This window comes from Apteryx rowi, unplaced genomic scaffold (genome assembly GCF_003343035.1).
Source record: "Apteryx rowi isolate R43461 unplaced genomic scaffold, aptRow1 scaffold_82, whole genome shotgun sequence".
Classification (NCBI taxonomy): domain Eukaryota; kingdom Metazoa; phylum Chordata; class Aves; order Apterygiformes; family Apterygidae; genus Apteryx; species Apteryx rowi.
The window spans coordinates 183,190-208,461 of record NW_020451116.1 but is presented as its reverse complement, the minus strand read 5'-3'; the positions used below and the strand labels follow the sequence as shown (position 1 = coordinate 208,461).

General features: G+C 40.0%; 1 protein-coding gene across 1 annotated transcript in view; it reads left to right on the top strand.

The window, feature by feature from the left end:
* Positions 1-20,222, top strand: part of COL4A5 (collagen type IV alpha 5 chain) — a 47,266-nt gene extending 27,044 nt beyond the window's left edge. The window contains exons 30-47 of the mRNA XM_026089554.1: positions 299-388; positions 1,130-1,269; positions 3,026-3,152; positions 4,498-4,578; positions 5,137-5,235; positions 5,835-5,885; positions 6,717-6,902; positions 12,075-12,083; positions 13,465-13,598; positions 14,020-14,092; positions 14,241-14,312; positions 14,729-14,857; positions 15,119-15,217; positions 16,561-16,773; positions 17,111-17,288; positions 17,839-17,953; positions 18,311-18,483; positions 20,070-20,222. Of these exons, the coding sequence (XP_025945339.1) occupies positions 299-388; positions 1,130-1,269; positions 3,026-3,152; positions 4,498-4,578; positions 5,137-5,235; positions 5,835-5,885; positions 6,717-6,902; positions 12,075-12,083; positions 13,465-13,598; positions 14,020-14,092; positions 14,241-14,312; positions 14,729-14,857; positions 15,119-15,217; positions 16,561-16,773; positions 17,111-17,288; positions 17,839-17,953; positions 18,311-18,483; positions 20,070-20,151 (2,051 nt within the window). The 3' untranslated portion in view covers positions 20,152-20,222. The remainder of the gene's footprint in view (positions 1-298; positions 389-1,129; positions 1,270-3,025; positions 3,153-4,497; positions 4,579-5,136; positions 5,236-5,834; positions 5,886-6,716; positions 6,903-12,074; positions 12,084-13,464; positions 13,599-14,019; positions 14,093-14,240; positions 14,313-14,728; positions 14,858-15,118; positions 15,218-16,560; positions 16,774-17,110; positions 17,289-17,838; positions 17,954-18,310; positions 18,484-20,069) is intronic.
* The last annotated feature ends 5,050 nt before the right edge of the window (positions 20,223-25,272 follow it).

Here is a 25,272-nt window from a genome sequence, read left to right as displayed (position 1 = left end):
CACTGGTACTAGCTTATTTCACATGGTTTCTAAATCATACTCGGAGATTTGACCCATTTCATTAGAGTAATCTCAAGAACAAAGAAGAAGATGTCCTAATAAATCTTCGCTCAGAACAAACAAGTTTAAAACTACTTCAGTACAAATGGGCAGAAAGTGTGCTGGAGCAGTTTGAGGCCCAGAGCAACTCCAAATACTTAACCTCTGTAATTAGGTGATGACCATATTCATATGAGAATGCATGAATATCAGAAACTTTTAATTATTCATTAATTAATTAAACATGCAACTTTTCTAGGCATCAAGGGAGACACAGGACTTCCTGGGCAGCCAGGACCAACAGGACCTCCAGGGTTAAAAGGTGCCATGGGAGAGATGGGCCTTCCAGGTTAGCTATTGTGCTCATATTTTATTTAATTTTGGCCGGTGCTTCCCATATAATACAAAGGTGGATCTGCTTGTGTGCAGATTTGCTTATATATCTAAGAATATATTTAAACATGAAGGATACATGAAGGACATGTAAAGCCCTATACACATATTTGTTGAAATAGTACAGAAGAAATTGGAAATACCTATTAAAACAGAAAATTCAAACAGTAAATATATTGTAAATATGCATTATTTTTAAGTACTTACAGACACAGAAATAGAATGATCTACTTTTTTGTAATTTTTCTCCTTTTCTGGTGTTTTCGATTCTCCTCTTGAAACACTTCAGAAAAAGGATGGTTCTGTAAACTCAGCTGTCAAAAGACAGACATCAGGTACAAGCATAAAAGGTGAAGCAGACAGTGAATCCAGTTATCTAGAAAGATTGCTGAAATGAAACTACCAGTTTCTGAGCTTTCTATTACTAAATTGTGCCTAGTTACTAGCAAGAATATTTGAATTATTATTTTTTAATTACAAAATTAAAAGGAAAGCTTGGAAATATCATGAAATAGCCATGAGAGAGTTTAATAATTGTTTTAGTTTTTTTTTTTTTTTTTTTTTAATAAAAGTAAAAAGACAGGTACTCTGTACGTTAGTCCTTTCTAGTAGAGTTTGTGTAATCCGAGTGACTTCTCTAAACAACTGCAGAAGATTTATTTGTATCTATATAACTCATATTTTATGTTTTGGACAGGTCCCCCAGGGATTAAAGGCAGCCAAGGAGTAGGAGGGCGTCCAGGCCAGCCTGGGCCGGCTGGATTTCCTGGATTGAAGGGAGAGAAAGGTGACCCTGGTCTTTCAGACATCGGAATTCCTGGTCCCCCTGGATCAAAGGTACATTTACAAAATTCTTCAATGGAACAATCACGTGAGAAAAGGAGATTTCATGTTGATTTTTTAACTATAACTTTTATATACATATATATATTCACACACACACACACATATACATTTATACACACACACACATATGTGTGTGTGTGTGTATATGTATATATGCATATATATATATATTCTAATTTAAAGATGAAAGTATTTATATATATTTTCATCTGGTTAGAGCAGAAGATGTTACAGACATTCCAAGTTGTGTTCAGTAAGTGGTCTGGTCTGTGCTGACACCTGCTGACATTTTCATAGTTGGTAGGGAGTTATAAGATGAATATCTTTGTTCCAATGTTTTGTGATGCAGTTAATTTTAAAAAGGGTATGACAATATGCATTTAAGAATAAATTACCAAGGAACTGATATATCATGATTACTTCTGCTTAAAATTTAAAAATCTATATAAAACATTTGCACCAAAGTTTGCAAACATTGTCCCCTCTGTCACCTGCAAAAAATTGTTTTATTCAAGAGGTACAGAATATCTAGCAGCCTTCACTGATGCTTTACAAATAATGTTGAGCAGCAACTAATTTAGCAAAAACATGGCACGAGTAAAGCTCCACCGACTTCTTTTTCTATTCTACTTCATTGTGGGGTACTGCATAATCAAAGGATCTTGATTTCTTAAAGTTGATTGGATTTTGCTGCTTTTTTTTGCCATGATCCTCTGTTTTGTTATGAAAATCACTTTGATGCTTTAGGGGGTTGTGTAACTTGGGAGGAGAATGGGCAAAGACAGTAAGAGAATTCTTTTATGTCCCTGCAGCTAGGTAAATAACAGGTGGCCTTATGCTTAGTAAAAATGTTATCTGGGTCTTTCAGGATTGTCAAAAGCAAGAGACCAGGGTTTTGGTTGATTTTATAGATGACCATGACTAAAGTTCTCCTGTTTATTTCGTTTAGTTTCTAATCATCATGCACATAATTTTGTGTAATTTAAAAGATGGCCTAATTTTCCTTCTACTCTTAAAAGCATTACTTAATTATTGTTCATTCCTTGTATCTATGCTTAGAACAATTTTCTGGCTTCATACGTTTGCCTAGAAAACATTGGCGACCCAAATAACTTCTATTAAGATTTGACATTTGTTTATGGCTAAAACTTGTAAAGTTGTCAAGGGGATATGAACATCCAACTTAAAGAAAAAAAAAAATCTAGTAGAGCCCAGCTGATGAACTGAAATGTGTGCGTAACAATCAAGAATTAAATAGGATCAGGAATGTGCAGGTGTATGCAAAATAACTGGACTTTCCTTTCTCGCTTACATCTTCCCTAGCAGTAAAGAGCTAGAAAGTGCTCAATTAAACAGAAGTTGAAGATTTACTTAGGAGAAAACTCTGCTGGTAAACTGACATTGAGGTGTTCTAAGACCAAGATACAATAGTGACAGTTTTAGTGTTACGTTCAAAGTAAAACCTGTCAAAGAAAAGGGAAGACAGTTCTTTAATGTAGGCCAACTTTGGGGAAAAGCTGTAAGAGACACTTTATATACAAATTGTAGAAGCCACTGTTAAAATCTTTACAATGACAATTTTCAAGTAGTCTTTATTACTGTGTGAGACGGTTAGTGTTAACTGGATATAAGGAGAAATGTGCAGAATATAATGGTGACCTTTTTGTGATGGTAAAAATAGGAATATACAAGAAGGACTACCCATATTAAAATGACCTGGTTCTTATTTCTGCTTAATGTTTTCTAGGGTGATCTTGGTTTGCCTGGATATCCAGGCAGTCCAGGCAGCAAAGGTATAGCTGGAAATCCTGGTTTGCCTGGATTTCCGGGCAATCCAGGTGCAAAGGGAGAGCCAGGACTTCCTGGATTCCCAGGTAATTCTGCATTTACACTGAGCTGGAATTTTTTGTCTTTTCCCTCTTGCTCTCTTGCTTTGGTACGCACATCTAAACACAGTGGATAATTGGTGGAGGGCTGCAGCTTCTTTTAAAGGTTTCAAGCAACCTAGTGCCTCTAAGCGTTGTGCTGTTGGAACTGTCACTGCAAGTGTAAATGTGTTGGTACGTCACTTCAGAGTTCCTTCTGAAATTACTCTGAATTACTTCTGAAATTTGCCTTGAGGGGATGCAGTAGTTGTGTTCCCCACTTGGTCATTCGCAGCCGTCAGACTCTTAACTTCCCTGACCCACAAAATACCTATGTTTGGCCCCATGGTTTACCTTCATAAATCAGTAAGGAAGTGTCATCAGGAAAGCTGAGCTTTTAAGAGAGTTTATTATCTATTTAAAAAAAAAAAAACAGGAATGTTCTGAAAAAAAATATTCTGAAACAATGAAATTAGGTTTTGTACTCTTCTTTAGAAATGTTAATAGAGACTGCTTATGAGTATGTGTCCGTTCTTTCAAGTCTCAATTTTATGGTATCCTAGATTTGACTTAAAAGAAACAAGGTTTTTGTCTATGCTGCATTTGCAGCTGTAAAGGCTGTTCCTACAAGTGCGCTTGAGCTGTCTTTAACATAGGAAGGTAGGACATTGACAACAGTGCAGTCACGGCAGCAGGAAGCTTAGCAGAGAACAGAACCTGGCCATGAACCTAAGCGTATTTAACCTGTGTTGCACGTCATGCCTAAAAGACTCTGTTCAGTCAAAATGGTGTATTCAGGCCCTGCCTTGATCCTGTTCCGATGCTCTTCAGAACAGACACACTCCAAGGGATTGATCATTTTTCTTACCTCCCACTCAGTTCATGCTGCAGGGGTGAGAGGAAGGTGTAAATTCTAACCAAAATCATTTTTATTAAGATCCCTTTTCAGTAAATGAAAAGAGGATTAGAGAATGCCTGGCCAGAATGGCCACAGTCCATAATGCTCTCGCTTTGTTGTCAACCAGAAGTACCTGTCTCTAAAATGGTAATTTTCTAGCAGACTGCCAGACTGACTCTGTCCTTCACCACTGGTACTTAACAATTAAGACAGAGTCTTGAGAGTAGCAGTAAGGACACAGTCATGCTAGTATGTTTTGTTTCCATATGTTCTTTATTTTATAATTTGCATGGTCTCTTTGAATGATCAACTGTAAACCTGCAATGTGTGCATAGATACAGTATCTTGATACAATTCRTTCAGTTGTTAATCAGTGCATCTCAGATTATAGCATTTCAAGATCTGCTAAGAAGCCAGTTTTGTGCTGTATTTGATTGAAATGCCTGTACTCTACAGGAACACCGGGAATTCCAGGACCAAAAGGTATCGAGGGGCCTCCAGGTAATCCTGGTCTGCCCGGACCACCTGGGCCAGCAGGTGAGCATAAATAGTACAGCAAAGGTCAGCTGCTTCTGTGAAATGCATAAAACTCCTTTCTTCTTTTTAACATCATGAAAATGTGTGTCAGGGTATGGATGCCCAAACAACAATGAACACACTTAATTCACTGGAACTGGACAGAAAAGAAAGAAGTTTTAACTTTCTTTTCACTCCTTGTGTCTGCTCTCACAGTCATGTCATTAGCTATTGAAACAAGCAGTTAACTGTTTCAGTATATGCAAGCTTTATTTATATTAAGTACTCCAGTGCCTAACCTGTTTTTATAAGAGCAAAATTCTAATTTATCCAAGGGAAACATTAGATTATTTTTATTGAACACTGGCTGCTTAAAAGGTCTTAGGCCCAAAAGCCTTTTCTAAATTGTCAGGAAGAGAGAGAGAGAGAGTGAAAGGTTTTAATTTTAAAATTACATCCTTGTGGATTTGATATTAAAATATTACTCCTTCAGATTCAGTCTTGGGGATTATTTTGGTTGGGGTTTTTTTGGCTGCAGGTAACGCATTACTGTGCTAATGTGTTCTGTCCCCCTTTTAGGTGATATTGGCCGTCCTGGCCCTCCTGGTCCTTCAGGGGAGAAGGGACACCCTGGTCGCGATGGTATCCCTGGACCAGCTGGTCAGAAGGGAGAACCAGGTTAGGTATCCTACCTCATGGTTTTCTCCTCTTTAGGCTGTGTTCTGATGTCCTGCTTTCTCTATTTGATTTCTCCTATTCCTTTACTACCCATGCACCTTCAGAAATTGCTTCTGCGGTTCCCAGCTGCTGAGGGGTTCACAAAGAATGCTGTCAAGCTGCCAGTGAAGAACAGGACAAGAATTTCATCAGCTCTTACATTTTTATTGCCTGAAAATTTTGGACTTGAACACATGCCCCTGTTCCTCTATTCCCTGCTAGCTGTATTGCTTCAGCTCAGCTACAGAATGGATAAATGGTGTAAAGTCTGCCTCAAAGACAGACCCCCCAGCCACAAATGCAAATGTATTAAAACCCAAAATGTGAAAGAGCATCTTGTGAATGGATGGAAGTATTTATTATTTATTAAAGTCACAGACACATTTTGCAGCAAAAACCCTTAGCTCTGGTGTGGGCTGGTGAGTGAATGAGAATCCTGGTAGTCTCAAGGAATCAGAGTTTTAGAGGAACAGCATTTTCATCATTCTGTGCCTCATATTCCTATTCCTGGAGACTTGAAAGTTAAATGTTCGTTATTAGCTGAATTTGTTTCTTTTCAGGTCTGCCAGGTTTTGGGCGCCCAGGACCTCCAGGACTCCCAGGATTATCAGGCAAAGTTTCTCTATTCTTTTTTTAAAAGGGTGAAAGTAAAATATATATATACACCAAAAAAGAGGGACATGTTGCCTGTTTTGCAACAAATGAATGCCATAGCAACAGCTAAGTGAACTTTTTTTTTTCTCAGCAGACCCTTTTCAATTTACCAGAGTGTAATAAAGAGACTCATTACTGACTACTGAATTTTGTAAATCAGCAATTATGCAGACAAAATAAATCCACACAGGATAATTGAGTCTACTGCATTGTGTGGAACTTTGCTTATTTGTCTCGATAAATAAAGCATTCATACAACTGATGACAAATGAAGCTGCTTTGAAAATGCCTGCTATATTTTCAAAAGCAACTTTGCAACCTAAGTTATATTGCTTTTCAGTGGCAGTAAAGCTCATAAATCACTTGGGCTTATTTGAAAGTTTTGCCAGTATGTCTTAAATTTTAGCAGTGTCTCAATAAAAATAATGATGTCGTCTTAATATTGACAGATTTCTCCACAGGGATATAAAGCTCACGAATCATTGCTTGCAAGCTCATAAGCTCAGAGGATGTCTATGAATTAAAGCATCACAGAGTAGTAAAGTGAGACTTAGTCAGGTCTTTTCACATGTCAAAAGCCACATCACTTTTTTTCCTTCAGAAGTTATTAGCCTCAATTCATTTCTGAATTTCTTAGACCAATTTTATAGTGTCTCACTGCACGAAAGAGGTGACTTGTGGCCAGAGTTGCATGTTCTTAAGCAAGAGAGAGAACTGGGTCTGCAAATTGACATTTGGGCTTTTTCATATATAACAGTATTCATAAATACACCTTTTTGGTTTTACAGGGCAAAAGGGTGAACTGGGGTTACCTGGCCCACCAGGACCCCCTGGACTTCCAGGTCTGAAGGGAGAACCAGGTTTCCAGGGATTTCCTGGTCTACAGGGTCCACCAGGTCCACCAGGATTACCAGGGCCACCTCTGGAAGGTCCTAAAGGTAGCCCTGGCCCACAGGGTGTTCCAGGAAGACCAGGTAAGAGTGTGATCCATACCTATCAACATCTGCCAGTACTTCCATATTTTGCTGGTAGGTTATCAGCTTTTAGACTTTCTCAATTTGTTTGGATGGATAAGTTTAAGCCTCATGGTCATAAGGTTTGTTGCCCAAAACGACAATATCTAAAACCAAAACAACCTCAGTTTCTATTAATTTCTGATACCTAGCAGCAAAAATCCAGTGCGTTAATAAACGGGAGATTCTTCGCATGCTGTCACAGCAATCATCTAGAGAGCACGAAATCGACTTTTCAACATCTGATACCTTTGCAGTATGGTCACATGATCAGCAAATGTCATCGCGCTCAAAAAGCAAAAATAATAAATCCCATCATTTAAGAGCCATGAAAATCAAATTCACGTTAGCATCACAGCATGATCAAATTGGATACCTGCCTCTTCATCTCCGTGTCATGTAACATAAATCATTGCTGCATTGTGTCACGTGGCTCCCATGGATTCAGTGCACCATCATGCCGTCTTCATCTTTCCATTCCATGTTTGCATTTTGTTCCTGCACCAACTAATTCTGGGAATGAAAAAATACCATGCTGAGTTAACATTACTGAGCAACTCCCTGGCATGTATTAGAATTTGATTTATATTTTGTGTCATAGAGTGGTTATTTGCATTAAGATACTGCTCTTGAAAAATCAAACTTTAATGAACCTTTCACTCTTCAGGCTCAGGCTTATTGCTGTGTCTTGAGTCTAGAAGTACTTTGTCACCAATAAGACTCATTGCACCTAACATGCTTGACGTTCTCCGTAAAGGAGACAGCACTTTCAAACCAAGCTATTGGTCGATTACAATTTTTTGTTTGCTTATAAATGGAGAAGTGATATTTTTAATTTATTTCCCTCTAACTCAGTTTTTTTCTGTTGTCAAAAGATTTGTTTGGGGAAAATCAGTGCTGCATTAGTGCATTTGTAAAATAGCTGCTACTCATGTATTGATCCCTCTAGATATCAAGGGAGAGTTTAGTTTTGTAGTACACACTTGGAAAGATTTTAAGATTCAGTTTTTCCTTAGGCTTGCTTCTGGTACAGGAGGAGGCAATTCCACTGAAAATAACTGTTTTAGAATGGAATTTTTTCAAAACATTTTCACTAGCACTGGAACTAAGTAATATTTGATTATTCTCAATGGCAGTATGAGCTTTTCTCCTGTGCAAAGTAGGCTATGAACTCATCTATCCTATGTGTGCGTTTGAAGAATGAGTTATTACAAACAACATTTGGCATTGTTATTACACCTTAAAACTGGGATGGTGCTTGCCAACATCATGGGGAGTATGAGGTCTTTCTAGTGCTAGTAAAAATACTTGGATTATGTTGTATCCTAAGCCTGCCTTTTATAATGACTGATGTGGAACAACCCAGTGGGTTAATAATTAACATCCAGTCCCAGTTTCTTCCTGTTTTCTTGTTTAGTTAGTGGAAGGAGGAGGAAGTATCTTTCCCTTTTTTTCCCAGAGGAGCTTACTCCCTGCCATGCAAATGGACTCTAACCAGTCAGTGGAGCATCCCTGCTGCAAGTTGGCAGTCCTGGTTTGCTTTCTACTGTCCAAGTAACCTTGTCCTTTTCCTGCCTACTTGCTCCCTGGCAGGTAGGAGGGCAGGACAAGTAATCCCTGCTCTGTTCACTCTGGTTAGAGTTGCAGCTGGGGCAAGCAGAATAAGTGAAGGGACAAGAGAAGTTGGGATGCGGGACTTTGGCTTTGTAACTTAACAGTGGGCCTGAGACGTTCTAGGTGTCAAGATCTTCCAAAGAGGAGGAGCGTCTATATGCAGGGTGGTACAGTGATGAAGACTTTGGCACAGAAAGCAAACTGCTGTTCCATAAGAATAAGGGCTTTCATTTTTAAAAGCTTTTTATACACAGTTTATCTTCAAACTCTTTAAATTTAAAAAAAAAAAAGTAAAACAGCTAAGCAGCTACTGGTGTATAATAAAACTACTAATTGTCGTTCTATGTGCTGCTTGTAGCATTGGTGGTTTTATGAAGCTTCTAATCCTATTTACACTTCTCTGTATAAATTGGGTTGTAACTAACTCAAATGAGCTGGGGAAGGACAGTGGGACTCGTTTTGTGCGGTTATGAGCATTGGTGAAAAAAACAACCAGTGAGGTTCTGCTCAGCCATGTTTTCTCTCTCTTTCTCTCTCTCTCTCTGACTTCCATTTTTGTTGCATGCAATGTATAAAGCAAAGCATTTGTCTTGCTCGGTTATGCGTGAACTAATGTGGATAAACCAAACTATTATTGCAGTTCTGGTACAATCAGCACTCCAGTCTTTTGTTCCAAATGATAACACAGTCGATTGTTGGAACGCTGATTTTGTAACGTTTCAACATAAGGCAGCTAGTCATAAAAGCAGCTGCGTGGCTGTCAAATTACCCCCCTTCTAAGGACATAAATTCAAAACAGAAGTTGTATGCATATACAATTTGTTGTTGACTTTTAGAAATATTCCAAGATTAGTAAAAATTACGAAGTCAAATATAGTGTAACTCTCTGAATTCAGTTGAGTTGCACCTAGAACAAATGTGGACTGATGACGTTGGGAGGGATTTGTTAATAGATGACAAAATGAAGCAAATTCGTAGGGCAACACAACGATGTTGTTACTCCACTTGTCTATTTTTCATTGCTAGGAATAATAATAGTTTGGTGTTTTGAATACTGTATCTAAAGGAATATTGAGCTAAATCTAAAAAGCAAGGTTTAGTTGAATATGTTAGTTTGTTGATATTTCTAACAATTTTGATGTTTTTCCCCTTGTTCTAATGATGACCTTGGTGAACTCTGACCCCTCCTCCCAGGTCCCTCAGGTTAGCCCCTTAACTCCAAAATAATAACTTTGCATGAAGGTGAATGTATATACTTTTTTAGTGTCTAAAGGTAGATATGCTGAGTCATTTTTCMAACCTGCCTTTTAACCTGTGGTAGAGAAGAAGAGCCCCGGAGCTGGCTTTCAGCCTCTTCCTCCACGTTGCTGTAGGACTGACCCTGGAAGGGCACAGTGTTGCTCTCTGCATGACGGAAGATCATGTGGGTCCACATTTGCAACGCTATTTTATAGAGTGCCCCTGACTGTGAAACTTGTTTTAGCATATTTATTCACAATGCACTTGAAAATAATACATACTGTTTTTCCTGTTTACCAATACGCATATTGTGCTGTCCTCCCACACCTTTGCTATTGCTTTGTGTAATGGTGTTTTGCAGCTCAGGCAAATGACAGTATTCATTTTTCTAACACCTGCTGCTGTTGATTTTGGACACTGTGACGTGACATAAGCTAAACAAATAAGATCTGCTTTTATACCAGTGCGAGAGTGTCCCCAGGAAAGTGGCACAGAATGACAGTAATGCTTTACATTCCGGCTTAGATCGTTGTAACTTGCCCATGTACAGAAATCCCTGTTTCTGTTTTTTTTACTTCACCAGCACATGTTTAGAGGAACTGAGGGAAGCTCCTCCTTTTTCACGTATTACTTTAATCCAAATGAAGCATACAGCCCTCTCCTCCTTAACACAGGGGAGGAGAAACAGGATTGGTAAGAACGGGGTTATTTTCACAAGCTTATCTTAAGCTTAGTGTATCAGCATGGAGCACAAGCCAGCCCTTGGGAAGATTCTAACATCTGCGTCTAGACTGAAAAATGACTCTGTATATCTATTTAATAATAATGAAATCTTTAAGTTTTGCTGTGATGACTGTTAGGAAACAAAGAACTGTCATCAGAATTCAGAAGAAAAAAAGCTGCTTTAGTTTTTAGTATGCTGTACTAAGTGCTGTGAGATGGTAAATATGGGAGCCTGTGATGTTTGATTACCTTAACATACATCTAGCTTTATGACACCACAAAAAAAAATGAAGGTGGTTTTACATTTTAATTAAATTGTGACCACACAAGCAGTAACCATACTTTCAAAGAGGACCACCATCGTGGGTGTGCTGAGAGGAGCTTCCCGCTTGCATCGTGTTTTTGTTCAGCCCTGGGACTGTGCCCAGCCAGAATTCAGTAATCAACAAATATGGGACAGATTTATAAATCATAGCAAAACTTATCTAATGGAGAAATATGGTTTATAAGTACTTAACAGCAACAATGAAATGTCTGTGTCATTATTTTTAACAACTATATTACAGCTAGTATTTAAAAATGATTTACCAAATACTTAAGAAACAGTGTATTGAGGTAAACCTGTGTATTTATCGTAGTTTAAAGCTGCAAATTGCATGATATATTTAAATCATTTCACTGACATAAAAGATGTAAGTGGCACAGGAGCTGAAATACAGATTAATTCAGGAGCGTGGTAGGGGGCAATCGACTTACATTCTGAAAGAGGATACTTAAATGCACTTTCTAAGGGTGTTATCGCATGCTGTTCTCCATAATAACCTTAAGGAAGTAAATTAGCATCTTGTGGCATTTTCATCAAAAAAAATGTCAACAATAAAGACAACAAATTCTAAATTTGTAAGTTCTGCTGTATTTTTGCTTATAGCATTCGCAGCCCTTTTGACCCATATTTATTCTGCTTACTCTTTTGGGGAGGGTGTATGCCTCCTTTATAGTCCTGTAATTTCATTAACTGATAGTTGACGTTCATACCTGATTAGTGGTGATAAGTTCTTGTGTTAACCACACTTCTCCCCTACCCAAAGTAAGATTTTGCTGAAGAATAAGTTGTCATTCACAATTTACCCACGTATCTGCCAAGTTCTAGGCCCTATGAGTGATAAATATTGTCAGTGAAATGGTTACATAGTCCAAACCCTGTTGTGAGTAGGACTAACTGGTCGCAGACCTCAGCCGTAATGTTAAAGCAATAACACATTCTTTAGTAAAGCTTTAAGTTTGCCATTAAATGAACAGTGTCAAACTAGTCTTAGCAGAGCCTAGTCACCAGAATAACTTGTATCTGAAAATACATATTGTTGTGTACTCATGTATGGTTTTATGCATGCATGTGGATTATATTGTAAATACAAAATATGCTGGTGAAGTGGGTTTTTGTGTAGTTTATATGCTGTCATTCATACTATTTCTAACTAGTAATCTTGTTTTGTACTGTGTGATGTCTGACCCTTCTAACATCGATCATTGGGCTTTGGTGAACTCTGATCCTTCCAGGTCCTCCAGGTTAGACTCTTAACTCGGTCAATTTATTTTACTGCATTGCATTTGATTTAAGAGAAATGGATGTTTTCCTGTAATTCTGAGATTATATTTTTAAGGACTGTGGTTACCCTGCAGATTGTACCTATTTGATTAGGATGCCTGAGATGGTAACCTGTAATTATTTTGCATGTGTACACTACTGGATCAGTTAAAAAAAAAAAAAAAAAAATCTTTGCATGATGGGATGTTTTCTGTAGCTGAAATTGCAGGATATGTTTGAAATATAGTACCAAAATGCTGTTGAATTAAAAAGAAAGTTTTTGGCAGGAATTCTATTACTGAGATTTGCATGCAGAAATATTGCTCATCAAATTTATCTACTGAATATAGACTATGAGGTTTTCAAAGGAGGCTTTAAATTATTAAAGGTTTCAGAAGAACAAAAATCCAGCACATTGATAAATGTTACTAGATTTGTTGTACTACAAAGGAGAATATTATAGCACTGTCCTGCAAAGAGATCCTTTTGTTAACCTAATTATATGGTTTATTTTGTGAAATGTTATTAGCTGTTGCCAGTGCACTTGTTTACAGTTTGTTTTGCCACAAATTAATACCAGTTACCTTCTATTTAGATGGTGGCATAAAGGTGGGTCTCTCATTTTTCAGTGCTCCAAATACCTAGGGTTTTATCTAAGTCCACTCTTTTCTTTCAGATTAATTGGGCTGTTGCAAAGGGGAAATATTTAAAGACCAGCCCAGTACCTCTGTTGTTTACATGATGCAATTCTACTACAGATAGACAAATCAGCTGGAGGGAGAGTCGTTCAGCATAAGGAAGTTTCTGCAACTCAGATCAGTATTCAGGCAAGGCAAGGCAGAATGAGGGCCTTCCTCCTGCTCAGCAGTCAGCAGATGATACATACTGGGATCCTCAATGGATACGTCAAATTCTCCCAGCAAAAAAAGCAGCAATATTTTACATTGTTGAGACTGGCTTTCCAAAGGAATTCAGTCCGTTAAGATAGTACTCAAGATGCTGAATGTAATGTAGGTCATCAGAGGGGATATTTGTACTATCTAACTTGGGGTATTTTGGCTCCTACTGAAGGCACTTGTCTGGTCACTGTTTAGCTTCTAACTTGGATGAGTTGCATTGCCCTGTGGCAGGACCTGTTTCTGTTCATCAGCTAGATAAGGAGCCTTGGTTCTCGTTTTGGGTAGTGCAAATAATCCATCTCTCTGTTTTCTCTTTAGTTTGTCCTGTTTGAATTCAGCATCAAAATAGAGCTGGGAAGTCAAGCCAAAATCTTTAGGTTGCCTTCTTTATGCATTGAAGGCACAAGCCTGGGAATACAGTTGACATGTACTGATATATGCATGTATGTTCCATAATGTTAAGGTCCACCAGGCCCAGAAGGTCCCCGGGGGCCACCAGGCAGTGGAGGACTTAAAGGGGAAAAAGGGAACCCAGGTCAACCTGGCCCGCCTGGCCTGACTGGTCAAAAGGGAGATCAAGGATCACCTGGACGCCAGGTAGGACAAGAAATGGTTTTTTTCCTCTGGTTTATTTTTAAGTGCAATAAAAACAGAACATATTTGGGTGGAGTATGCATATTACAATAGTAAAATAAAAACCAGAATGTGATATCTAACATCTGGTCTTGTAGCAATATAGAAGGGCTTTACCTCAATTATTGCCCAGTATCTGGGCAGGTTTTCCCCATTTCTCCTGTGGGAGCTGGAGCTGTAAATGCATGGGCCATGATCCAGCGTTCTCTGACAGCACCTGGCACACTGGCCAGCCAGTGAGCAGAATGCGCTGCCTTGGCCTTCCAAAGCGCTCTACCTAGTCCAGAGACCCAAAGCACGCTTATTTGTCCACCGGCCACCTTTTCTTCTGTTTTTCTGAAACCGCTGGGGAGATGAGTGAGTAACATGAAGCTGTTCTGTTCAGGGGGATCCTGGTCGTCCCGGTCTGAATGGAATGAAGGGCGACCCGGGGGTTCCAGGCGTGCCAGGATTCCCAGGTATTGTACCTGCATTTCAGGTGAACACCTCCAGATACAGTAACAGCCTCTCAGGGAGGAAAGAAGCCTGATTTTGGCCACTCCCATAGCAGGTTTTGTAAGACAGCATGTTCTTTCACTGTGTGATTGCATGAATTTAATGTTTCAGGTATGAAGGGTCCCCCTGGACCTGCAGGACCTGCAGGACTCACGGGCAGTCAAGGACTGCAAGGCCCACCAGGTAGGAGTCATGGGTAGCATTATTGTCACTTCTGCTCCTTGCCAGTAAGATTTGGTACACAGATGTAGGACTGAGTTGGTTTCAGCCAGCAATGAAAGCTGGTCCCTTCCAGTAGTTACATGAGCACCAGCGACAACACAATTCCAAACTAGTAATTTTTAGTTCTACAACTAATGCTACTGTATTTTATACTCTGTATCTGGTCTATATGGGTTAACCCCTGCAAGATCCAATATATCTTGTCTTTTGGGGATCACCAAGAGCACTTTTTTTGCCTTTTGTATATAATTACACTCATGCTTTGCATTGATAGCTCTAGCTGGTTATAAAGAATAACAGAAATAAGGGGCTCCTCAAGTTGCCTTTGATGCTGTCTTCTGTTTCGGCTTATCTGATACAAAGTTACTTTCTTCCAGGTCCACCAGGTTTACCAGGTGCCATCGGACGAAGCATTGTTGTCAAAGGTGACCCTGGTCCACCAGGTCCTCCAGGGCAACCTGGCTCAAAAGGGCCACCTGGATTGCCAGGGCCACAGGGATTGCCAGGTATGATTCTAGGTGGCTGCAGAGAAAATGACCGAATATAACTGCGAGTTGCAATACATGTCTCTTAGCATAGGGTGCAGAGACAAGTTCTTCGACTCAGCAAGAAGTAACAGAAGAATGTAGGGTTGTATCATCTACATCTGGTTTAATGGTCTGTTCTTATTTAATATATCATAAGGAAACAACAGATGAGTCCCAGTTTAGATTTCTGTAGTGAGATTTCAAGAGTTTCCATTTCACTTATGCATTTGTTTATTCTAGGTCCAATTGGTCTTCCTGGTGATCCAGGGCGAGATGGGCTCCCTGGGTTTGATGGTCCAGCAGGACGTAAAGGCGAGAGAGGTCTTCCAGGCCAACCAGGTATGGTGTTTATCCTATGAAGAGCCAGTGGAAAAAGAGATGGTCCCTTTTGAGTGCAGGCTAATATTGGGAAGTGAGAATTGCCTCATGAAAATAATAATAGGATCATAATTTTAGGATTTTCCTAGTGTAAAAATGTTACAGGCTGCTGAAGATACTTTGATTTGGAATATTCTCAAGACCAACACATTACCAGTCAGTGCTGAATAATATTGTAGTGCACCTTATCTTGAGCTTAATGGCATACCATTTGCAGCACAGGTGATAACACAGCAAATAATGAAGGTGGTAAGAAACAGAAGGGAAGGAATTAGCAAATCATTTTCACTTTGCATGGAAATCAGGAATGAGGAAAACCAGACTTCATAAAGGAAAGAATTTCACCATATGCAGAGACCAAGCAGCCATCGCTTAGAATTACTGAATTATGATTTGAGAAATCATACTAGACACTGGAACAATTTTCTAAAAAGATGATAAACATTAAGTAGCTATATACTGCAACTGGTGAGAAAATATCGGAATTCAAACTGTTAAAACAGCATAAAAATCCACAACATTGTTTATTTCCCCTTTTTTTCCCCTGAGTAGCCCTATGAAATCTGTTAGCATTATTTTAGGTGGGGGGAAAAAAAAAAGTAAATAACAATGATTCTGGAAGAAGAGAGTCTAAATATTTTGTAGTTATATTTCCTGATATTTTTGCTGTTCAAGAACAAATGCCTTCTCTGAGTCACATGATCCTTTTGTGGGTGGGTGGGTGGGTTTTTTTTGCTCTTGTTCAAGGTTATTCTAGTTTATTTCCATTTTTTTGTAACCTACTCCAAAACTGACTGCAGCTTTTCTATTGATTTTGGTGGACTTTGGCTCGGGTGTTCTCAGAGCGTGCTGTAGAGTGAGACTTGGTTCTCTTCTGGGCTCTGCCACTTACTTTCTGATTTTGAGCATGATGTTTCATCTTTAGCTTACTAAGCTGCATGCACAGACAAGTAYGTCCTAGAACTGTGGAGCTGATTTGGAATTATGTCAGTGGTTGTCATGTCCACAGCAGCTGTGTTAGCTTAGTGCCTCACAGCTCTCAACATATTTATCTTCACAATACCCCTATGATGCAGGGAAGTCACACTATCTGATATTTTATAACTAGCTATAACAGCCTCAGTGATTTGACCAAGCTTACAGAGAAAATCATTTGAGGAAGATGGTGTTAGGAGTATAAGGCCACCCAAGTTGTAAGCACCTTTATCACTAAACCGTCCTTCCTTTCAAAGTCACCTTAGTCCTAAAAGAGCAAGAAAGGGTGTTAATAAATAGTGCGTGTTGTGCTTCTCTCCTGTGAACAGGTTCACGAGGAATACAGGGACCCCCTGGTCCTGATGGCCTGCAAGGCCCACCTGGTCCTCCTGGAACACCTTCAGTTGCTCATGGATTCCTTATAACTCGTCATAGCCAGACTAGGGATACGCCACTATGTCCACAAGGAACATTAAGAATATATGATGGATTCTCTCTTCTGTATGTGCAAGGAAATGAGAGAGCCCATGGCCAAGATTTGGGTGAGATATTTTTTATGCTGTCTTTAAAGGGAAAAAGGTTATAGCCACTTTTTTAAATGCTCTGGTTCTCTGAAGATATGATAGTCCTGGAAATTACTTAGATGAGGTTAGGGGATGCTTGCTAAGATCTACTGCCTCCAGAGGCTGCACATTGTAATTCAGGATGACAGAATGTGAACCAAATTCAGAGGTTACGTTTTTCCTGCACATGACAATTTGATAGCACATACTGTGCACTCACAGGTGGATAGGAAGAATACACAATTAATGTTCCCAAAAAAATGCTAAAAATAAAGTGAAAACACTGCTGTCGCATTTCACACATCTTATTCCGTAGGTACTGCTGGGAGCTGTCTCCGACGTTTCAGCACCATGCCCTTCATGTTCTGTAACATCAACAATGTTTGTAATTATGCCTCAAGGAATGACTATTCCTACTGGCTATCAACACCAGAGCCAATGCCGATGAGCATGGAGCCACTGACTGGGCAGAGCATTCAGCCGTTCATTAGCCGGTGAGAAGGTCTCTTGTTTAGTATCTGGATAAACAGCACATCTTATCCACATATTTCTAACCTGTAGGTTGGATTATTAGGAGATGAATCTGTAGTAGTTTTCTCTGGGAAATACTAGGAAAATAGCTTAAAGTGTTTGGTGCCTTAAAAGGCCTGCAGTAGTGATCATGAGAGGCTGAAAGGGTGCGAGAGTACTCCTCGCCCCTGGGGAAGCTGCGTAGTCAGGAGCGCAAGATCCCTGCAGACAGGAGAGAGTAAGCAAGAGCCAGTAGCTTTGAGAATAAGACATTCACCTGGGGACCTGGGGCTTCCAGTTTTCGCTCCAGAAACTGCTTCTGTATTTTACCCAATGGTTATTAGTGGACATACAGGCAGATTTTGTACCCAGAACTACTGTCTCACTGCAATTACAAAATACTTGAGAAGCAGAAATCTGGATTAATAGGACAGCCTTTCACAGGCCAGTTCTCCCTTCTGTGAAATAATTCTTAATAACATATACTCCCATTATTTTAATGTCGTATTTCTCTGATACTTCCCCTGTGTCCAGATGCGTTGTGTGTGAGGCTCCTGCTATGGTGATAGCTGTCCACAGCCAGACCATTCAGATTCCTTCGTGTCCGCCAGGCTGGGACTCCCTTTGGATTGGTTACTCGTTCATGATGGTAAGAACTGCCTCCCATTCCAGAAATGACTGTTACCAGCTTGGGTCATCAACCAGCTGCTTTAGGATTTTCTGTTAAAACCCACCATGGTTGTTATTAGAAAGCATTCACCTTCAGTTACTAACCACAGTAGCCAATATTCAGGCTTATTTTCCAGTACACAGAGCCCAGCGTAACTGATAATTCTCAGTAAATGCCGCCTTTGTAAGGATGTTAATGGAAGTGTCTGACTTTGCATTACCAAGAATGAACTGTAGTTTGTTTAACAGTTGTATGCTGTGCTATTAATTTTTTGGCTCCCAATGAAAATTTCTCATTTGTGTGTCTGTTCCCTCCCTCCTCCCCCCTGGCCCCCAGCACACTAGTGCTGGAGCAGAGGGCTCTGGACAGGCCTTGGCATCGCCCGGCTCCTGTTTAGAAGAATTCCGCTCAGCTCCATTTATTGAGTGCCATGGTCGTGGCACTTGTAATTACTATGCCAATTCGTATAGTTTCTGGCTGGCAACTATAGAGGTGTCAGAAATGTTCAGGTAAGAAAACCTGTTTCTTGCATATTGCCTTATTCCAGGCTGAAACCTTTGGAAACTGAATTTATTCCTAAGATCAAAAGAGATTTGTTTACAGGGGTATAGGGAAAGAATTTTTTCCCCCCCTCACAACCAGTTTTTCAAGTGTTTGCATGGTAAGCCTTTAATATGTAAAAACTTGCTAGGGCACATTCTGTTTTGCAGGGACTCGGATTCTTTTTCTAACAATTCTTACTCACATCTAATAATACCTTTTCTGAAAATAGTCCCACTGTAGTGACTGAATTTTGAGCCTGAAAGATCAATTTTGTGTGTTTTTTTTCTTGCCTGGCCTTTAAATAGACTCAAATATTTCAAAAGGTAGCTCACAGAAATACAGGGGACAGGTATAGGGGGAAACGGGGGTAAATCCATGTAAGTCTATTCTCAGTCCTAGGGCAGGATCAACTCTAAAGCTTTTAAGGCAGCTGTTCCTATAACCTGTTTCTAGAAGCCTTAAGTGAAGGACGGTTCCATACCCTCCCTGGTAAGCATCGTTTCAGTGCTTTGCGGAAGAATCAGGATGACATTCCCGCCCCAAGGAGATCAATGGGAATTTTGTCTTCAGCTTTGCAGCAGTTGTCATTTTAGCTGCAGAGCCTGACAGCTCCCCAGAATTTTTCCATTTCAAGTTGATAGTAACAAAATCATTTTTTCTTGGGAAAATCATTTCCCTTTATAGGCTAGAACGTTACTGCCCTGTTTGCGTGCTCATAAAAACTAACAAATACTCCCACTGCCACCCGATTGAGAAATGCAGCATTGTGGCAGAGGGCGGGCGGTTTGCACAGTGTGGTGTGGAGCAGTAGGGGCTGCTAATTTGGTTTTGCATGACACTACCTACACAGTGATATTTAATTATGCACTAAGTAGTCATCACCCTATTAGTTTTCAGGGTAGTTGATCAGTGGTAATTCACTGGTCAGAAATGCCTATTAATAATACCCCAGACCTTTTAATTTTCTCTGCCTCTACTATTTTCTGTCTGCCACAAACACAACTTCCTATTTATTTTGTAATTTATTAAAAAATACCCCTTTTAAAGAGTGGGCTTACTCTGTGTGAACATGTACACTAACATAAATAGGTTGCATTAACGTCTCCCACCTCTATACCCTTTCAGAACAGAAGTAAATTATTTAGTAAATCCATCAGTTACAAATACAAATCTCATTATAATGGTGTTTCTTATGTGGTGTTGTAATTCCCTTCAAGATTATAAGCGTGGTTCCCTTGGGGGGGGGGGGAGCACACTGTGTGCCCCAGAAATACTGCCTCTAATGTACAAAAACTGCCTTCCCCTCGGTTTAGTATTTGTGCTCTGTCCCCTGCTGAGGCAGTTCATTAGCGTGCCTTTTGTATACTGAGACGCTGGACAAAACTCTCACCTGCTGTGAGGACATCAGCTGTAAGGAAAACTTTAAAATACAAGACTAAGTCCCCCTGAGGTACTTGAGCATATTCTTAAACTGTGGAATTAAGTAAAAGCTTAAAGGCACAGAGTTCTGTAAACAAAGAAAAAGCTAACCTAACCTTTGTGTGTTAACCAGTAAGCCTCAGTCAGAGACTCTGAAAGCCGGAGACTTGAGGACGCGTATTAGTCGTTGTCAAGTTTGCATGAAGAAGACGTAACATCTTGGAGAATGTATTATAAAACAGTTGAAAAGGCCTAAGGTGCACTGTCCTCCGGCTGTAATAATGGTGCTACTGTGTGGAAAGAAAAAAAAATCCAAACTCTTTTAACCATGCAGATTCAAGTGTACCTCACTCGCGTGCCAAACGAAAGGCTGTTTGGTACAGATTTGACAACAGGACTAAGATAAAAGCATTGACCTCTTGGAAACAGAAAAGACACTCGAGGTTCACAAAGGATCAGAAGATGAAAGTTTTCATTTCTCTCCCTGTACCAAAATGGCACCTTTTTGATCAACCAAGAGAATACAGAAAAACACAACGCACTGAGTATGTTTAAAATAACCAGACTGCAGTTTTGAAAAACATTTTTCATGGTGCTACTAACCCTACTGTATCCCAGGTTTTTAATATGAAATTTTAAGCTTATTTCTCTTTGTAAGTAATGAAATGTGTATATTGTGTAAACACCTTTTTATTTGAAACTTTTAGTCATCTAGAAACAAACCAGCCTCAGATATAAAAAATGCTCCTGTCTAAATTTAAAACATACAACAGTATTTTATTATGAAACTTGTGGTATGGAGAGAATTTACACCTCTTGCGCCAACTTAGTCATTTAATATTTCGTTTCCTTCCTCAGTTGCCAACCTGATATGTTTGGGGGAATGAACAATAATTCTGAAGTCATTTTGATCAGGGTTTTAAATGTTAATATTGTACACCATGCTATCAATGGTTTTATTTGTGCTTAGAAATCCCACTCCACTTGAAAAGGGTTTTTTGTATCTTGTGAAAATATGTGAAATGATTAGCCATATTCTATATCCTTTTCTGAATAAAAGTCACATTCACATTTTAGTAGTAATCAGTTCGGTTTAACAAAAACTGTTCTTTGGGAATATCCAGTTACCAAAGCATTTAAGATTATGCTTACATAAAACCTCTCTTTACTCTGAAGTGGTGTCATGCATATTATCTGAAATAGTGTACACGCTAAGAAACCTTCTGAATAAAATAAAGCAAAAACTGGTGGAAACATCTTTTTCTATTTACAAATTAATCTTTTAATCATTCTTATGTGCATTTGTATGCATCAGCAATGTACTTACAATATATAGCAACTCTTTGTGTATGTATAGTTCACATAAGGCCTTGAAAGATGGTGCACACAGCTCCTTGTTTCTGATGTCATTTTGTAAGAATACTACTATATGTCTTAGTGTCACCACTTGTGCAATAACTGAAAAGTGATTGATTTTTCTGTATGCGTAACTGTCCATGACTGTTCAACTTCTATGGTCAGTGCTGTTTCATTTATACTTTGTGTGTAAACAGAGCTCCCTGGCAAAGCAAGACTGTTTTCCAAGTGATCATACTTTAATTTTTTCATTGTATATTGCCACCTTCACCATCTATTAATACAGCCTGGCTTGTGAATTAATATACTGCTTTATATAGGTGAAGTGTATCTGTTTGTATTGAATACTGTTAACTAATTCATCTGCTGCTGGCTCTTCCTACTCGCCTTTCAGTTATCACTGTGAGCCCCGAGCATCAGGAAACTCCTTGTTTTATGCACATCTGACAGAAGACAGAGGGCTGGTCGTGGATCAGGTGGCAGGGATTTAGACAGTGAGAYTGGGGCTGACTTCAAAAGCTTTCAACTGAGTATGAAACTGAAGAGTTTTAGTTTAAAATGCAAGAAAATTAATAGCATTGTCACTGTGCTTTAAAGCTAAGGGACGATCTGTGGAGAAGGGGCACAAGCCCGTGTGTTAGCTGCACTTATGCCAGTAGAGGGGGGGCAGTTCAGCAGCATGCACCCTTCAACTCATTTTGTTTTGGTTTGCTGATGTGTACAGAGAAATAAACTGAACCTACTGCTACCTCCAAGCCAAGAACTCATTACCAAAGCTGAAATAAAATAAGAAGGCCCTTAGCGTAAACCCAAGCCCCTATCTTACTGCTGTCTCCTCTGAAGCCTAGAATAAACTTAGGAGCCTGTCGCTAGCCCCAAAAAGCGCACCGGAGGCTAAGGTTGAGGAGCTCCTGGGRAAAGCGCTCTTCCAGCTCTCCCTTGCATCTCTGCTGTGTGCTGCCTTGACTGCGCTCGCAGCCAGGGTGAACTGGTTTTCATGTAATGGGAGCCTGGGGAAGGGCAGAGAAGGTTTGTCCTAGTCCTGCATTAACAGTGCTTCTCTGAGCTTTTGGCCTCTGCTGCAGCCTGTAAGACAAACCCCCCTGAACACTGGAACTGTAATTCCTGTCTTGCCATGCTTAGGTGGAGACAGCGTTCAGAGCAGCTATTCGGGCAGCAGCCTGAGTTCCCAAACCTGTTAGATGACCATGGAAAAACGAAAAGATGTAAAGCAGCTACATCCTGACCAAGGTGTTCTCTGTTCTGTTTCTGGAGCTCCTACCCTGACTTGTCCTGAACCTTAATCAGCTTTAGAGTGACATTTCTGAATGGGTTAATTTTGATTTTTTTAATGATGAGAAAAGTGATCTAGAAAGGAAGGAGCATCTTTTAACTGAGACATGGAACATAGATTCAAAAGATGTTGGTTTAATTCCCATCCGTTGCATTTTGTGCCTCAGAGTAGGCAAATGGCCTTGTATTGGATCTCAGTTTCTCATCTATAAAGAATGGTTATGATTTTCTCCTACTTCTTGATTACTTAGACTGTAAGCTCTTTGGGGCAGAGACATCTCTATGTGCAACATTGGGGGGCTCAAATGTTGGTTGGGGCCTCTAGGTGCTATCCATCAGTATATAAATATTAAACTACAGGTAAAACCTTGTGTTTGCAGATTTGTTATTAATAAGTAAAAAAGTGTTTGAACATGTAGAGCCTTAAAATGGCCTCCAATATAGCCTAAACACGATCTGGATCAGAACACCACTTCCTCACCTTTGGTTAAGTGTTTTTTCCCTAAAATTTGATTTGTTTATAACAAAAGCTTTTATTCTCTTAGCTAATCATGTAAAGCTAGTCTACGCAGCAACATGGAAGGTAAAACAATTGTATTTGCAAGATGTACAGGGCCAAGATGCGCACTTCAGCCACTTGAGGGCACCACATAGCTTTAAAAGAAATCTAGGACAGACTACAGGCGAGATACTGGGAGTGCCTGCATCAGCAATGACTTTAGTAAAAGCTTACTGGGGGAGGGGGGGGGGAATTGCCTTTCTGTGCTCACCGCACAGTTCACGTGCTTTGAAAGGGACCTACAACCTTCTGGCAGAATGGAGTTAAAGACGGTCTAATTTCACTGTCAGTTGTAACTAGGCTGATGAGTTGAAAATGTAACTTTCTAAAGGCTTACTAGTTCGTAAATCCTAAAAACTGTAACCTGTAGAACTTGTTTACACTGTTCTATTACCAGAGCCAAGAGCAAAGTTCTGCTTAGTCAATACAGAGGCTTTTTAGGATCCTCGCTCGCTAAAAAATTCCTATTTTAATCCTTGACTAAAAGAGAAATGCATCCTTCAAGTTCAGAGGGATTTATGATACAAGGTGGGATTAAAACACTTCTGAAACAACTCTTCAGTCAAAGTACAACCTGTAATCGAAGTGGGCACACAGAGCAATGTAGCAGCATTCGATATACAATGAATTAGACCAGCGCACGTGAGCTTTGTGCTTTAAAAGCTCTTAAGCACGCAGCTTTTTGTGCTCTGTTGGAAAGGCTGGTCCCCTCTGCAACTGGGAACCTCTCACATCAAAGGGTGGAGGAAATGCCCACTTAAAAAAGCAGTTTTAGAACTTGAAAAAGTGATTTATTGCTCTTGAAAGCAAGCAGTCTTGAGTGCCAAAAGATCTTCTGAAATTATTTTCTGTACGCTTTGCTGTCTCTCCATGGTATTTTGTAGCACGCGTGCTAAACGCACAAGTCAGTATGCTGCTAGAACTGTACACAAGTGTCATCTCGGAGGCACCACGAAGGGAAATTAGTTTTGCCAGTTTACAAATACACTGCTGTGAGCAGCATGTTACATATTTTTAATAGGTCCTTCCCAGAAGAGTTGCGCTTTAGACAACCCAGCACTGTTGCTGAACACGTAATACCTCTGCTGCTATGGCTACTTCCACTAGAAGCGCAAGCTGGGAATTGCGCAAGAGACGGAGATAATTTAGTCTTTCCAGGGTATTTTATTGACAAAAAGCAGGAYGCTTATCGCTACCGAAAGGCGGGAGCAATGATCAAGCTCAGGGTAACAGTAACAGCGTTCCACATGTCAAAATACAGAATAAGTATCTAGAATATGTAGCTTTTGAGGGACAGGTGATTAATTCAACCCATTTGCAGCATACTGGTGGCCACTGCGTAAGAGCAGCCCTAGGTGGCAGAAAGGTCAAGACTAGCAGGTAACAGCGGACTGCTGCCTGCAGCAAGGGCCCTCACCGGAGCGCGTGGGCCAGGCGGGGAACGGAGCTGCCGCTGCTGCCACGTGCGGCTCCAGCTCCCACCCAGCCAGGCTCTCGAGAGGCAGGCTCCCGTAACCCTAACTCTTCTTTAAAAGCCAAAGTCTTAAATTAACGCCAAGCCCCAGGGAAAACAAAACCAAAGCAACCCGAATTAGGTGCATTTCTTTAAAAAAAGAAATCTTACCTCCCGCACAGGTACGGAAAGCTCAGTGCTCCCATTCTCCTCTGAGATGCTTCTTCACGAACCTTCATGGAAAGATTAGGGGAGAAAATTGTATGGACAGAAACGCTGCTGTTTGTTTGTTACACAGCCAGAAGAGGATGAGGGAGATGGAAGAATTAGAATACAAAAGTTACATCCTTACCTGATAACTCTCAAGCGGTCCTTCCTCCACCACACAACTTTTTCATTCCCAGTTGTTTGATCGTTTCCAGTCCCATATTGCTCAATGAGCTGCAAGGTCCATGAGAATTGGTCCATGTATTTCACAACAAAACCAAGCCGTCCTTTTAATACGTATTCTAGTAACTGTCTTCACATTCAGATAGGGAATCTAGCTGCCTTCTGGTTTTAATTGAGGGCTTTCACCATGCTGCAGAAGTTGAGAGTTTTGTCAGTGATTCATCCAAAGGGGTTTGAGAAATTCGTGCTAACCTGGCTCCCTGCCCCCTGCCCCAAACCCTCAAG